Source organism: Malurus melanocephalus, unplaced genomic scaffold (genome assembly GCF_030028575.1).
Source record: "Malurus melanocephalus ecotype Western Australia unplaced genomic scaffold, MMel_1.1 scaffold_128, whole genome shotgun sequence".
NCBI lineage: Eukaryota > Metazoa > Chordata > Aves > Passeriformes > Maluridae > Malurus > Malurus melanocephalus.
Window position 1 is genome coordinate 408,529 of NW_026623360.1, and position 17,067 is coordinate 425,595.

At 43.9% G+C, this 17,067-nt stretch overlaps 1 protein-coding gene across 3 annotated transcripts in view; it reads left to right on the forward strand.

Moving 5' to 3' along the window:
* The first annotated feature begins 5,882 nt into the window (after nucleotides 1-5,882).
* Nucleotides 5,883-17,067, forward strand: part of ITPR2 (inositol 1,4,5-trisphosphate receptor type 2) — a 240,651-nt gene continuing 229,466 nt past the window's right edge. For all 3 annotated transcript variants that reach the window (XM_057370513.1, XM_057370515.1, XM_057370514.1), the window contains exon 1: nucleotides 5,883-6,160. In XM_057370513.1, the coding sequence (XP_057226496.1) occupies nucleotides 6,069-6,160 (92 nt within the window). In that variant the 5' untranslated portion in view covers nucleotides 5,883-6,068. The remainder of the gene's footprint in view (nucleotides 6,161-17,067) is intronic.

Here is a 17,067-nt window from a genome sequence, read left to right on the forward strand (position 1 = left end):
AGGGAAAATATCTTCACTGGAATGGCTTGGAGCTGCTCTCAGGAGTTTATTTACATAGCTGCTCTGTCGTGCCACAGCTACAGGGGTGGCCAAGCTTCCTCTTTAATCTAAACTCCTTTTACTTAAGGTATTAATTCACAAATAACTTCAGTTTTACTTCAGTTTTGTTTGTTTCTTTCAAGAGATTATTATAGCAAGAGAGTGATTATTTAAATACTTGAATTAATACGTATATTAGGTCTTGTAAATTCAGATGTAGCAAAGAGCAAGCCAGAAGGTCCCTGCCTTTTCATTCACACCACGATGTGACCCAGTGTGCCTGGATAGTGATGATGCAAACTCACACCCATGTCCTAATGAAACCCCCAAGAGATCACTTGAGAGAGATGTTCATTTTCCAATGTTAAGAAAAATGTGTTTCCTTGCAAGGGAAAGTCCTTTACAAGACAAGGTGTGAAGAATTTAGCTGGAATTTCCTGTTCCTACTAAGCTAGGTGGAATGAAGTGGGTAAACCAGCACTGAGTGCTTCATATTCTGGTTTTCTCCTTCTCAACCAAATAATGACGCTTATTTTGCATAATTCACTGCTTTATTGCGTTACTGAATCACATTTATCTCTGCCAGGTCTCTTTTTCCCCAGGGTATTTTGTTGGTGTAATTTTTTTTTTAACCAGATGTTTGATACTTTGTATGGCTCCAACACTAACATTGTTTGAAATATCAGTAAAGAGTTAACTCCCACGAGGAGAAAAAAGTCAAAATGAGTCCCCACAGTTGACTATCTATCATGAAATCAGCTCCTGCTCTGACGTTTGCTATAGGCAAAGTAAAACAAAGCTACACCAGCAGTAAATCAATTCTTGTGTGCGGGTACTGTCAGAATGAGCTGTTCTGGAGCTCTCTGATCCAACCTGTGGGCCAAGTAATGCTGCCTTCATACATACCAGTGTTTTGAAATKCCATTGTGCACAGGGAAGAGCTCAGCTGGCTCAAATATGAATATCCACAAGGTAATGGATGTCTCCACTTGGTATGGAGTGCCTTTAAAAGCCAGGCCTTCCTCAAGTAAGCTGTTAATTGTATATTGCCTGAGACAAGTATAGAAAAATTACTCCAGCTACAGATGGGTTTTAAAATTAGAGTTGAATTTCAAATATCAAAATGTTTTGTTCTTTCTTTTTCTCAGGTTTTTTTTTTCCTTGTCTATTAGATAGATAAGAAACCAACCCAAAGCTTTGGGTCCAAACTTTGATATAGCTGCATGCTAGAGCTCTGGGGTGCCTGCCTGGGTTTTGGCCTGCTCCCATCTACATCTATTGTATTAAAACAGTTAAAGGCATTCTTCTCTTCCCCCTTTCCCCCTGCAGCTGGAAAGCACTATCCTCTGCTCCYGTGAAAACAAACATCAATGCTGCCTGTTGTCTAAGCCTCTGGTTGGTTCAGCTTTTGCTGGAGTGGCCTATATATATATCTGTAACTTCACCCAAGAGGAAGGTGTGTAATTGTGGGATTAAAATCTTTCTGATCAKACAATTTTCAAATGCATAAAAAGTTCAGCCTCTGTCAGGAACCTCCCCTGTTTAGACAAGGTGAGCAGGAAATTCAAACATCTTCCTAAAATGTGAGGGGTGGAGAAGGAGCAGGAATATGATGACATCGGCCAATTTAACTTGGTGAGATTCTGGAGTGTGAGGACTTTCTAATATTGTGTATTTTCACATGTAAAGGGGATGCTCAGTGCTGTAATGGGGTGTTTCTGTTGATGTCTCTGTGGATAAGCTGCTTCTCCTCTGTGCCTCAGCACTGGAATGAACATCAAAATCTAAGACACAGGCACCATGGTAAAATTTCCCTKCATTTAAATACTGTCAAATACTTTTACAGAGAGACTTCATGTTAGAGTACCACGGCAGAAATTGCTTGAATGTTTTCTTCTCTGAAAATAAATAATAGACTAGAAATAAAAGTTGAGAAAGAAAGGCTTCTTCCTTTCTACAATATCCAGAGGAATATGTGCACCAGGGCACTCTGTCAGCACCAGCTGAYGATTCCTGCATCTGGGTCCTCTTTCACAGCAAAGCCTGTATTCCTAGCTTTGGAACAAARGATTACCAGAGATAACTAATGGAAAACATATCCCATTCATTGACTAAGCAGCCTCACCTTCACCCTGCAGCTAATTACAAGGTTAAAAACTGTAGTAAAAATATCCATATTTATCCATATAACCCATTTGCTGTAATTCTGCTCCAGATAAATGACGTTATTTTCCAGTATCATCTCTGACCGTTTTATCTTTTTCTATGTAKACTTGTTATGACAAAACCTCTTTCATTTTAATTAAATTTCTCCAGATATCATCTTCATAAAACTAGCACTCAGAGAGGCATAATCATTATTTTTAATAGAAGAGAGTTAATTGTTTAAAATGCTGGACGATTGTTACTACTTATGTTTCCTGTCTGCAAGGAGAAGATGAGCAAGGGYTYCTCAGATCTGCTTTTCCAAGGTGATCTTTCTACCGGTTTAAGACCTAGTCTACAAAAATGGGTAAGTGCTTTGCTTATTTGGAGCATGCAAATAATCTGGTAACTTCAATTAGATTGTCGGGATGTTTCAATATCACAGGCTTAAAATGAAGTATTTGCTTAAACATTTGACTGCCTTTGGGATGTGACCTTTTCTGCAAAATGGCTGATTTTGTAGGACTCATTTCTAGTTAACAGCTTCCACGCTCAGAACTGGATTGAGATTTCCAGTTCATTTCATTTGTATCACTGGAGAGCTATGAGGTGGTAACAGYGTTCAGCTGCTGGAATGATCCAGCCTCAGCCAAGGTGAACAAGCCTAGAAATGAAGGAGAATGCAGCCTGTGCCTTGATTTCCTTGTGGGGAAAGGAAGCAAAAATGACTGCAAGTGTAGGACTCCTATCAGTTTCAAGCTTTGCCATGGCAAGCAAATGCCAAATATTTTCTAAAGTGACCTGAATTAACCTTCCTGTAAGGGCAAAACATGTGGGCCCCCATGCAGGCRGAGCTGTCAAGGACACAGCAGCCCTGCCTCCCTGCTGACAATCCACAGGGATGTCTTAGGTACCAAAGGACCCTTCAAATAGTCCCAATGATCTGTGTCTAGGCATTAGAGTTGTCCCTTCCTGACAGAATGGTCCCAAATGGGGCTTTGCTCCCACCCACACCAAGGACAGACAATCCTKCTGCTTGGCCAAGTTCTGAAGTTCATTCTCAGGAAAACTCCCACTGATCTGAGGCATGCCAGGATTTCATTTACTGCTGGGAAATGTGAAACCACCCTGGCTAAAGTATCTTAATTAGGCCATTAGAGYCTGGCATAAAATGGCTGAGATAAACAGGATCAGGAGGGCAAAGGATATTGTCAATGCATTGTAAAGCCTTTGCTGCTCAGTTCAAGCTGTCCAGAACCACATTCTCCTGAAATAAAACACCTGAGCCCTCTGTGTGGTGGCTCCTGGAGGGCCCCTGGGTCAATGTTTTTCACATAGTCAACATGAGGGCAGGGAGCCAGAGCTTCTCTCCCCTCTAGTGCATTGTGCTGCTTAGACTTTCAGTTTCTAATTTCAGTGTGTTTTAATTTAGTCCAGCTTTGGGGTTTGCTGTGTATGTTTGAGGCAGTTTGAAGGGCCTCATCTTTGGTTTTCCTGTGCAAGGGCTGGCTCCTGAACGAGGGCTCTGGCACCTGTTCTCTTCATAAGACTTTTCCAAGAATGATTTAACAGCTCTGATGACTTCAGGAGACCAAGCCGGAAGAATGTGGGCAAGTGTCAGGTCTGGGGTCTGTATATGTGTGTGTACAGAAGCAGTTCACAGAATCATAGAATAGAATCACAGAATGGATTGGGCCGGAAGGGACCTTAAATATCACCCACTTCCATCCCTTGCCMCGAGCAGGAATACCTTCCACTAYCCCAGATTGCTCAGAGCCCCATCCAGCCTGGCCTTGGACACTTGGACATGGCTTCTCTGGGCAACCTGTGCCAGGGCCTCATCACTCTCACAAGGAAGGAYTATTCCTAATATCCAATCTAAACCCATCCCTTTTCAGTTTAAAGCCATTCTCCCTTCTCTTGTCACTCTAGGCCCTTGTAGAAAGTCACTCCCCAGCTTTCTTGTAAGCCCCCTTTACATACTGGAAAGTGCTAKAAGATCTCCCCAGAGCTGCCTTTTCCATAGGCTGAACAACTSTAACTCTCTCAGTCTGGCTTCATAGGAGAGGTCTTTGCTGGTGCTCACCATAAAAGAACAAAAGAGGGACCTCTAGAATGGTRTAAGATACAGTTAGATGGTAAAACCCTTTTTTTTAATTTTTTTATTTGGAGACTCATTGCTTCTGATCTCAACAATTTATGTTTAGAAGTGTGATAAGGTTGTAAGTTATAGATCCAAAATATTAAATCTAAGTGAGAAATTCAGTTTATTACTCACTACCAGCAGTCTGCACACTCCTGTGGCTAGATTACTATTATAATTTTGAGTTAGTATTTCATCAGGCTCTTAGACCTGCATGAGTTATTGTTTCCTTGTTTTTTTCTTTTTATTCCAAACAATCTTTTTGGAAAAATATACTRGGTAACAAATACTACTGCTGAGTTTGCTTGTAATTAGGAGAGCTGTCTCAAGGAGGTAAAATATACTTCAAAAATCATAAAAAGTAGAAATAGTTTGATTCTTAGAACCGATAGTGAAAACCACATTTTTGTTTAAAGAATGCACAGTATTTTTAAAAATAAGAGGCCCCTGCTGGGGATAGCCTTACMTTGGAACTGAACACTTCCATCCACTGCAGAATGCGCAGTTTGGAGGGCTAGTCCTTGGTTTCAGGCAGTGAACTGAAGCAGAGTAGGTTTGCAGAGCCCCCCTGAGCCCCTCTAGCCACCAAGGCATGGGCTGYAGCCTCTCTGGAAACTGTGCCCTCTTCCAGCTGGGTGTGTTGGGGAGCTCTGGCAGCCCCACTCTGGTGAGCATGCAGAGGCTGCAATGTCCTGGGCAGAAAAGGCTCCCTGAGTGCTCTCTGCACTGAAGGAAGTTTTTTTTATTGTTAAATTGGTGATAATTTTCTTATGGAAATGTGTGCTTTTGGGGGTGAGAGGAGCCGCAGCTGAGAGGGGCCCTGAGCCCTGTGTGTCCCTGTGTGCAGGGAGGGCTCCCAGCAGGGCCCAGGCTCTGCTCCGGGGGGCCCAGCAATGGCCCCAGAGGGACGGGCAGGAACTGATGCCCAGGGRGTTCCACCYGGACAGGAGGAGGAACTTCTGTCCTGKGCAGTGACCGAGCCATGACCAGACTGTCTGGAGAAGGTGTGGAGTCTCCSTCRCTGGGGATATTCCAGAACTGTCTGGACACAATCCCGTGCCGTGTGCTCCGCTATGGCCCTGCTGGAGCAGGGAGGTGGGACCAGGTGCCCCACTGTGGGCCCTTCCACCCTGACCCATCCTGTGATTCTGTGAAATCCTGCACAGCACTGCAGCATGRTTTGATTCTGATTAAAAACATTAATTAAAGGAGTCGTGGTTCCTGAAGTTTGRAAGACACAAAATAGAAGGCGACCACACCAAGCACACTCTCTCAGCGGAGGGGGCTGCTGTGGGGAAGCGTCGCCGTCCCCTCACCCTCCCGCTGTCGGCACTGTCCCCTCACCCGCTGCTCCGCAGGTTTCGGTCCCGGGGAGCCGCCCGCGACCCCGCACGACGGGGAATCGCTGAGGTACCTCACGGGGGTCTCGGCAGCCCCTCTCCCGGCCGGCGGGACAGCAGGAGCTGTCTGCCCGGGGCGGTGAACGGGGCGGGGAGGGGCGGGGGCGGGCGGGGGCGGAGGCGCGGGGGGCGGGCGGGGGCCGGGCCGTGCAGAGCCGCGCTCCGCGCTCCTGTCAGCCCTCACCGCGCCTCGGGGGCCGCGCTCAGCCCCCCGCCCGCCTCAGCCTCCGGCCTCCCCACGGATCGCTGTCACTTGGCTTGATTTTATTTTAATTTTTTTTCTTAATTTTTTTTCACCACGAAGGGGAGGAGCGCGAAACCCAGCTGGAAAATGAGCCAGAATGTCTGAGAAAATGTCCAGCTTTCTGTACATCGGGGATATCGTGTCCCTGTACGCGGAGGGCTCCGTCAATGGGTTCATCAGCACGCTGGGGTGAGTGGGGGCCGGGGCCGCGGAGCCGTGCGCGCTGTGCGGAGCCGGCCCGCGGGCAGCGCCGGCGGCAGCGGCACAGGAAGGGGCGGCAGCGCGCCCTGCTCGGCGGAGCGGGGAAAGTAGGAAGTGATGGGGAGCGGCGAGGGATGAGAGAAGTTCCCGAGCGGGGCCCGGGCGGGCGGCGGTGCCGGYGGCGGCTCCCGGGATCCCCCCTCGGCTCCTGCCGGGGCTGCGGCCAGCCCCGACCGCAACACGAGACCCCGCTCTATGCCCGACCCGAATGCTTTCGTACGGTCATTATGTATAGCTGACCTTTTAATTATTTAATTAATTTGTTTTAATTGCCCGTCTGAGACTTTTTGAAAAAGACATAAAGGGCAAAACCCTTTCCTTTCTTGCTCATCATCGTAATCAGCTCGTTAAATGTGCATCACTTTATTTTCGGTTTGTGTCCAGCACAATCTGGTTGTCAGTGATCAGAGACTTATWATCAGATGTGTAGCTTCATGGGGATGCTTTTCCCCTGAGCTTTCTCTTTGCGGGGTGAAAAGATGTACCTTAGCTGTGGCTACTTCACTGAACCACTGCTTGTTTCAGTTTTTTGTTAACCGTGACCACTTTAAGTYACCCTTTTCGAATCCAGGAGAGAAAGCCTCAGCGAAGGATGGCACCTATACTCTGATACATTTCTTTACATGGATACTTTGCTTAAAACCATCATGTAGCTCGGTTGCTCACTGCTCGGTTGCAGTGAGATGACCCGAGGGTGCAGTGGTTCCCTCTGATGTTTGTAGGAGAGCTGCAGTAGTTTCAGCGACTTTGTGCCATGTCCAAAGCAAGCGTGTCCTGAAACCTTTTTCACTGCTAACAATTCCTGCGCTGCATGGTTGTAAGTGACGCGATTGGCAAGGCAGTTCAAACTCTAGTAAATAACTGCTTAAACATTAGTGGGACCCTCGGAGTAGCCGTGAAACATGCTAAGGCAAGTTAATGTGTGCCTTGGGTATCGCTCCTGTGCTTGTGCTAGGCTCTCTGTGTTCTGAGGTCCCTGCGATGGGGGGATTGTTGGTATTAAATTGAAACAATGAATGTCTAAGCTAACTTGTGCTGCTGTTACTGGAAAATCAAGGCCTTTTATATTTTTAAAAATCTTATTATTGCATCCAATCCTTGCTGTTCACTCTTTTGATATGKTGACAAGTATTTTTCCATGGTTTGTTCCTCTGTTTGTTAATTTGGCGCCTTGTCTCTCCGTGACTCCCCATGTTGTCTCACATCTTTTGTTTTGCTGACTCTTRCAACTTCAAATCCTGTCTGAAAACTTTTGCTTTCTGCAACTGTTAATTGCTGGATATTGTTTCTTATTCTTGTTCACCCCAGCACTTCCTTTTGCTGGCACAGTCTGCTGGTGGTTGGTTGTGGTGTTGTGTCTCATTGCAGGGTTCTGTTATCTGGAGGAAGCTGAACGTGCCGTGCTTTTGCTTTTCTTTGTGTTCCTCCTTTCTGAGAACACCTGCTTGTGCCATAGAGGTTCCTGTGACTGGGGCTTGTACAGTTGTCACTTGAATATGTGTTAGCATTGCCTTGTCACAGTATTCATACTGCTGATCCTCCCCTGATCCCTTGGAGTTAAGGCAGGACATTTACTCCCAGTTTTTAAGATGAGAAGTCAAGATCCAAGCTTGACTAGGGCACGTGGGAGCGCTTCACTAGAAGAAACAAGTGAGCTCGAGCCAACACTCTCTCCAAGGCTCTCTTTTAGCCAGAAAACCCAGCTCAAGAAAGCTATCTGGGATGAGACAGGAGTTCAGGAATGCTGACTTACCTCTGCTGGCTTTTCAGTAGAGCTTTTTTTTTGTGCCCTGCTCCCTGGCACAGTAAAGACAACAACCAGGATGCTGGAGTGGAGGAGCTCCGGGAAACTTGAAGTCACCAGTGGAAAACTCCCATGTCTACTCAATGGGAATGCTGACCCCTCTGCTGGTGGTACAAGAGCTTGGACTGAAATTTAAAGTTGTGATGCCAAGTGATGTTATCTGTGCCAGCTATTGCAATTGCTGCCTTTGGACTGGTTGCAGCAACACAAGAGACAGAAAAATGTCATCTGTCATGGCCAGCTGCATTTCTGATGTGCAAATATTGTTGAACTCCTGTACCTCCTGCCTTCCTGCAGGTTCTCTGCAAACCTCTGGTAAGAGGAGGCCTCACCTTCCAGAGGTGCCTCTTGGTGAGGACAGAGTGGGGTAGGATTGGGAGTGGTGACCTAATCACTTCATTTGACTGATGTGAATCCTTGTTTAATTCCTTTCTTGGATTGCTCAGGRTGTTCTGAAAAGTTAGGTTGCCCAGCACCTTTCTCTTACTGTTGAGCCCATTTGGGAGTCTCATGCGATTTCAAAAAATTGAAATCCTGCTCAGGTCTGGTGACTCTGCAGCAGGCAGAGGGTTTACTTTAAGCTGTCAAAGGCTAATTGTTTCTTAAAGTGTGAGTGAAGCCATTCTACAAAAAGACAAAAAAAATGCACAGCACCTCTCCAAATCCTTCATATCTGGACCCCACTCCTTGAAGGGTTGATCCAGCTCAACACATAAGTTTTGTGGGACATTTCTAAGCATAGGCTGTTTCATGAATTTTGGAGTATTTTCTCCTCGCTTGCTAGTGCAGAAATTTTCATATGCTCTGTGTTCCCAGAAAACTTAAAGCCGAGAGGAAGCTGTTGCTGAGCTATCCAACTTGTGTRTTGGGCCAGGTTAATATCTGTTATAACCTGAGTGTGGAGATCTTCCTCTAGTGTGGTTTAGGAGCAGTAAACCACCTCCTTTTAGGAGACAGAGGATCCGTGCCCTGTGGCCCTGTGTCCAGGTGAGCATGCTGAGAGGTGCTAGGTGATGGCAGGAGTGCCTTTCCACACTTCCCTCTACAAGGAGTGTTTGAGAATTGCTGGAACATTATGTAAGTGGATCCCAAAGGCTTGCAGCACTCCTTGGAGCTGGAATAAACCTGTGTTCTTGCCCACCTTGTTTCTGAATGRTTTCATTGCTGTAAACAGCTGTTGGATGTGAGCTTGAGGGCTCTAMATTCAGATCTGATCCCTCTTAGTCAGAAGAGGAAACTGAATCCCTCTTCCGYATCTGGGCTAGTGCTGTAGGGTGGGTTGGGGGCAGGGAAGTTCGGTAYTGCTGCTCCAATTCTTGCCCCTGGGTCTACATTTTAAAAGAGAGCAGTTTTGCTTGTTTTTGGAAGATAAGTTGTAACTACCTGTCTCCAGGATGTTGTTGCAGGCTGTGGATGGCACATGGAGAGGAGCCTTTCTGGGTAATGGTACAGAAAATGGTACCGTTTTTTAGGCCTCAGCCTAAAAATCCTCAACCATTCTCCATTGACTACTGCAGACCTTTGGATTCTTGAGGTACTGAGAGCCCAAGCAATTCCCTCTTCTTTTTTTTCTGCATGTCTTTGGGCTTACTCTGGGTTTGGATGCTGCTTTGAGGTGCTGATGATGTAGTCTGGCTTTCCASCCTCAAGGCTCTCTGAGTTTCCCTCCCTGCCCTCCTTCCTTTTAAAAAATGAGAATGCTTTTGGGTCTACAAGCTGATAGTCGAGGAAATGTTTGGGAGAAGCCGTTTACATTCATTGGTAGCACTCTGTAATTGCAGTATATATTTGGTACTGGATTTTTGAACTGTGCTATTACTGTAGGGCTTTCCCTTATTTGCTTAGCTTTTAGTGTGTTTTGGCTTCTGCAGAGTTGACGGCTTTATGTCCCACAGGAGGTGTGTGGCAGGGCTAAGTGATTAATCYAGTGATCTCATGTTGTCCTAGGCTGGTGTTGAGACCACTTTTCCCAGTATTTTGGCTGTAAATGCTCTCGATRATGCATGCTGGGAATTAAAACTGCATTAATCACCTATCAGTACAATGAGGGGAAGAAACTATTCTCGATTGGAGAGGTGGAAAGAAAAAAAGAGTAARGAGCAGCAATGGCCAGGATCAGCTGTAGGAAAGTTTGACGATGGGCCTGTTAGTCACCATGGGGAGCTGCATTCCTGTCTCACCTCCATAAATGTGCAGTGAGAGATCTCATGGAACATAATTAATGGAGCATGCAGCAGCACCTGCCTGCTTTGTGATAGATGGTGCTGGATGACGAGGGGTGCTGAGACTCACTTCTAATTAGCAGCAAAGATTATGTTGTAAAGTATTTTGGGCTCATTTCCTTACATTTAATGCTGACTTTTCTTGAACAACTTCCTTAATTTGTGGAAGTGCTTGCTGAAAATTTCTTACTTGTAATATGTATTTTTCAGGCTTCTTCACTGGGTTTTTGTGAATTAGTTGTCTTATTGAACTTGGACTTCACGCAGCAGTTTAGTCAATCATACTCTGTGAAGACACAAGAATAAGGAGAAAGTGCTTAAGAAGCAGCATAAATCAAAATTTTCAAGTATCACAAAGACTAAAATATGTCATCTTGGAGGCTTCAGGAATGGTACTAAGAGAAAAGATGTAGTGCCTGATGATGCTTACAAGGCACCAATGTAGTGTTTTCATCAATGCACTCATTTTTTAACCTTCCTCTCCTGCTGTCTGTAAGTGTAAGCTATGGTTAAGGAACAGAGCATCCGTCCTTTAATTAATAGCAAATTTTTCTTTCAKGTGCCAGCTAGAAAAAAGTAATTAGTCAGGAGAGAATAAAAAGCCTGAAGAAAGTGAGAGTGGTGTAACTARAATTGCTCATAATTTGATTCTGACACATGCAGAATCAAATAATACCTAAAAGAGAGAAGGGAATATGAATGTCAGCTTTTCTGTGGGAAAAAGTACTTGTGTRTTTTGTTTCTGAGGTACTTTATCCTCTAAACTGATAGAAAGAGTGAAATTTGATAGTTTTGATTGTGTGATCTGAGGTTTTTTTTTTTTAATACTGTGTAGGATTGGCATTTTCAGGAATATGTTCTCTTGCTTGTCTTTTTAATGCAAGAGCCCTGGTCTGAATTCTGTGGCTGCTCTGAATATATGGTAGCACATTTTTCAGCTGCATGTATGTTTCTTTTCTGTGATCACTTTCTCCAGCATAAGCTATATTAGATGCATTATTAACTACTTTCATTGATCTCCATGTAAGTGGAGATGTAGGCATATAAATACACTTCTGTATCTCGCATACCTTGTGATCCAATCCATTTATCAAAGCTTATATCCTCTGTAATTATCCACTCACACTAGCAATTAGGCACTGCTCCAGCTTTGCCGTTTAGAAGAGCCTTGTTTTGATGCTCGTTTCAAATGCTCTAACAGCAGTGCCATCTTTAAATAAACAATGAGACAAAGCTTTCCATAAAGCAGCCTTAGGGGAGTGCAGCAAGTCATGAGCCCCSGGGGAAGTTGGTTTGTTTCAGAAGTTTTGCTTGTACACAAAGCACAACCTGGCTGTGAGGGAACATGACATTAGACTTAATTACAGCAGCATGATTTATGAAGCTGTATGCTAAAATGTAATATCCTTGGTTCAAAGGACTCATTATCAGACAGAATTGGCAAGAAAATGGGGGTTAGGGAAAGAACTGATTGATTAAAGTGTAAGTGAGTTTGCTCATAAGCTGTGTAGTGATAACTGGAAATAAGAGAGGATTTGGATTTYGAATTGAGAAGGACATACAACTTCTGCAGTTCTCAGCTGGGCTTTGGGTGATGTGGGGGATAGTCAGGAAAGACAGAAAAGATTTTTTGAGCTGTGTGACTTCAAGTCTTTTTTTACCTTCCTTTTAYATATTGGGGGGATTAACTAGACCACCTTGATGTTGTTTTTGTTGTCACTAGAAACCACAGTTACCTCATAATTTAGAAGTACTGCAGAAGTAGAGGTCAGATCAATCTTTGACTTCYCCAGCCTGGAAGATTGTTTCCCAAGGGGCACGTGGACCTTTGCTCTGCTCGTGTTTTACAGCASAGATCTTTGGAACCCTCCACTGCCGGTGCTGCTTGGCTGAAGCCTGAGCCTGTTTGTTGGGCAACAGCWCGAAGCTGTGTCCTCTGAACTTGAAAGTCTGGTTTCTGCTTGCTTTGGAAGGTCTGTTCTTGTATGAAAGGGAGATGGATGAAATGCCATCACTTTGATATACTTGGTTAGGGATACTTGTGTAAAATGTGGAGAAAAGAAAATGATCTGTAGTTCAGGGTTTTACTTTTTACCTTGTCCGTTGTGTTTTGTCGCTTGATCAGAGATGCATATTTTAATTCTGTTAAGGACGTAATCCCCCTGATGATTGATTCTTTTAAACTTCCATTTGTTACTTATAAATCTGATTCAGTCTAATTACCTGAACTGGCAGTTCCACTGCTATGTAGATGTGTAGACACTTCCTGACATGGGTYCTGGTTTCAGCTGTTTAGGATGCTAAACCTTGACATTTTGGACTCAAAGTAGGTGCCTGGAGCTGTTTGTTTTGGTGTGGAAARTTTCAAATAAAATGGCCTTTCTGAGAAAAAGATAAGCAGAAAAAAACCTAACCACCAAACCAAATGAAACCCCATGTTATCTCTGTTTTTCAAAAACCCCCAAGGATCTTGCAAATGTGTGTCAAGAGTCTTCCTGAGCTGCAGTGCTGTCTCCAKCCATACTTCTCCAGCATGGAGGGCTTGTCTTTCTCTGCCCCTTTGGAATTTTGCCCAGGTTTGGCAAGTGTAAGTTGAGGAGGGATTTCACCCTATGATTTTGTGATTTTGTGGGCTGTTGTGGTACCTGCCTCTTGCTGGAGGGCAGCAGTTCTTACCTGGTAGGGGTAGCTTCTCCTCTCTATTGAAACTGGGCACCAAGAACCCTCAACCTGACCTGCAGCTGTGTRGAGGTGAATCCCAATTCCTACGATTTCCAGATYCTTTTMCTGGAGGGGTCACAGAAGAGCTTCCGTTGTCCAGCTGCTTTGAGTTCCTCCTCTCTGGAGGAGTAAAAATAATTTCAGGTTTTAGTGCCTCAGTTCAATTCAAATATGAAACAAACTTAAACTAAGAGATTACATTCTAGCTAGGTAAGGTTTTGGAAACAGAATTAAACAAGAAAAACCCAGGGTTAAAATGTGCTTATTCATGTCTGAYACTAAGTACTGCTTGAGGTTTTGATGGGCTGTTTTGGCTGTGGTAGCCAAAAGGTTGTGTCAGGAATGGTTTTGTTGTTWTAGTGCTGGTTTTGTGACTCTTTCTGTACCAGAATCTCTGTTTGCCTCTTATCCTCATTCGTTTTCATGTTTTGATTGCTGTTGAATAGAAACAAAGCATTGTCCAAAGCGTGTGATTTAAAAAAACAATTCTTATTCATTGCTCAGTAATAAAGAGGACCCTAAAGTGCGTGCTGTAGGGTGCAGAAAAGAATGTGAGGAAAACAACCTCCCCTGCCCTTCCAGGATGGGAAGTGCTTCCTTGCTGGATGATGAAGAGGAGGAAGAGAGGTGTGTTGATGAATGTAGGATGAGAAATGAGCTGGGCAAGTGTTAGAAGGGAAGTGGGGCTGAAGAGGAACAGGAGCTGGACAGTTGCCAAGAGATCTGCAGTCCCTGGCTGAGAGAAAATAGCTYGGAAAGCTCCTGACAAACTTGGTTCTTTTCAAAGGAAAGAAGTCAGCTTGTCACTGCCACTGTTTGCTTTGATATTTCAATGGCTGAGGCCGGTACTACAGCTGGTATGGTTTCAAACACTTGAATATTTGTTTGGTTTTTGTTCTGAGGGTTTTGGTTTTGTTCAGAAAAATACGTGTTTTGTATCACCTTCTCCAAGAGAATGTCTGAGGTGAAATGTCAGTTCCTCAGAAGGAAATCACAGTTTAAGATTGTCTGTGGTACTTCTTGTAACAACAAAAATTATATATAAGGAATTGTGGTACTTGGTAATCTTATATAATGAAGTTTGGGCAATTTATTTGAATTGTCCCTTTAGGTTGTTGCTGCTGTGTGAGTGAAGGTAAAGGGTTGAAATTTATATGGAAATGCCTGGCAGGAGGAGGSTGGAAGAGCATATCCAAGTGTGGTTGTTATCACTGTGGGTCCCTTCCAGCTCAGCTTGTTCTGTGMTTCTGTGAGTTAAGCTTACTGCAGCTCTTTTCTGTATGATATTAAAACAGTAGTCAAGTTTTTGTTCTTTGACCTCTGGCTGATAAAAATCAATGTCATTTAAAAGGAAAATCAACAAACAAACCCTGAAATGAGGCTCTTTATATGAATCTCAAAATACAGAAACTTCATGTGATCCAGTGCTCCRGTTTCTTATCTTGATTTTCTTTTAGAGGCTTGTTTGAATTTCTAACAGCTTTTTTATTCCCTGCACTTGACACACACAAGTTAATCAGTGCTGCAGGGTCAGTCACAGAAATAGGGAAACAACTGCTTTAGCTCACAGCAAACCCCAGATTTTTATACCTGCTTCCCACAGTTARAAGACAGAAACCCAGTTCCTAACGGTAGGTTTTGGGTAGTTGTGTCATGTTGAGCACTGTGATGTGGAAAATTTAACTTGGCAGCTTTAGAGGGCAGCATGTTGGATGTGAGCAGTATAGTTTTGTCCAGAATCTTGCAATACCTGACTTTATTTGAAAAATCCCAGCTCCCATGGCTCTATTACTTTTGGATATCCTCAGCTTTCTCCCTCCTGGATGTGGAGAAAACTTGAAAAGGGGAATGATCACATGTGAAATGTGACAAATGCCCTGAGTTTAGAAGTAATTTTCTTCCATTAACTTAAAATCAGAGCATATGCTTTGCCGGTAGGGGGGGAATAACTAATGGTTAGTTGCCAAGCAGTGCGTTTTTAATGACCTTGTTGATTTTATTTTAAATTTAGCTGGGCCTGGGTTCCTGACAGGCTCCACAGTTGTTCCAGATAACTGAAATAGTGGTATGCTTTGCTAAAATATTCTTAGTCACCTTTTCAGGCTGGCTAATTTTTTTTATTGTTCAGAAACAACACCTAAAGAGTGAAAACAAAACTAATGTGTTAGGAAACACTGGATATCACTTTTGAAAACAGTGAGACCAGATCTTCGTTCAGTTGTGAATGCTGAAAAATGTTCAAATGCATCACTAAGTTTCATTCTTCTGATGAAAGAACAAAAGTTTAAAGCTGACTAGAAAGTTTGTTTTGTTTTTTTAAAAATCCTTCATTTAAAAAAGAAAAACAAACAAACTGCATGGAGTGAAAAAGGTTAGCTGCCTGTTAGTAGTGTCTTGTTTGGTATATTGGGCAATTTTTAGGTTATCTCGTTTTGTTAAGGTGGTCTCAGTTTCATTTGAATGCACTGTCCTTGCTTTGCTCTCTGGCACTTGTGAGGGTGCCAATCCATAAACTCCTGTTCCAAATTTGACTGACAGAACACAGTGAGCTTGGCTCTTTACAGAGAGCTGAAAAGTCAGGGTTTAGTGGAGACTTCTGTGGAATTTCAGTCGACTAAAATGAGGTCATACATAAGGCTTGCTGATATGAAAATCGAGTAGGACAACAGCTCTAATGCTTCCCAGGTTGAAGACAGAGCTTAGTAAGTCAAACTTTACTGTCAAGCAGGTTTCCTAAGTCCTGAACTAATACATAAGTATTTTGGGTTTTAGTGTTACTGTGAAAACTGTAAAGCTGATTACTTCACTAAATACAGTAAGTCCAAGTACCAAATAAGATTTTCAAGTATCTCTGTACATCTCTTTGTAGCATGTTGTTTATAAAGAATATCCTTGCCTTTAAATCATAAAACTATAAAATGACATACAGAAATATTAATGATTTTTTTTTTATTTTGGTGGTGAGGAGGGAGCTATTTATTTGTGTCAGGCTGGCCAAGCTGATAAWGGGATGGAGCACCTCTCCTGTGAGGAAGGGCTGAGAGAATTGGGATTGTTCAGCCTGAAGGGASCCTATGGGAAAGATGGAGAGAGATTTTTTGTAAGGGCTTGGAGTGACAGGACAAGGGGGAATGGCTTCACACTGACAGAGAGGAGGTTTAGGTYGGATATGAGGAAGAAATTGTTCCCTATGAGGGTGGTGAGGCCCTGGCACAGGTTGCCCAGAGGAGCTGTGGCTGSCCCATCCCTGGAAGTGTTCAAGGCCAGGTTGGATGGGCTCTGGTCTGGTGGAAGGTGTCCCYACCCATGGCAGGAGGTTGGAATRAGATRKTTTTTAAGGACCCTTCCAGTCCAGGCCATTCCATGATATTACATATTCTTTTCCTCAGAGGCAGACACCTGGCTGTTCAGAGAGGGCACTGCTGGGGACCGTGGGCAGCTGCAGGCTCTGGGGTAGAGGGCTGCTCAGTTTGTGTTAGCAGGGGCTCTCTTGCAGAAACAAAACAAGGTCAGGACCTTGCAGGCAATTAAGTCTTGTCTGTATTAACTTTTGTAGTTGAACAGGTTTTTCTGCCACTGAATGTAAGGACCAATGAATGTCCCACACCCCCTCCTGTAATATCTAGGATACAGTAAAACCATGGCATAAAAGGTTTGGTTATAACAGCTCATTTGAGTGCTGTGCATGAGGCTGGTGGAGTCAAACTCTCTGTTTCATCTGATCCATTTCCTTTSTATGTTGGATCAAACTGTCCCCTGTGATTAGGCTGCTCTTAATGGAACTGTTTTCCTTGAGCAGAGCTGGAAGTGGGACAGTGTTGGTTGGAGTTTTCAACCATGGATCCAAAGTATGTTTAAAGGGAAACAGTGGGTTAAGGGGTGGGACACAAGCAGAGAAGTAACTTCCGCAAGGTTATTGACAAATTGTGGAATACAACCAAAGACTCCAAGTTCTGGACCAGTGGTCTTTTTTTTTTTTGAAAAATTGATCTGGTTAACTGTTCAATGCATTAATTGTTTAATATTGGTTTATTTCACAATAAACCTGGGGGTAAGCCAGTTGTGACAATGCTGGTTTCCGTGTATCA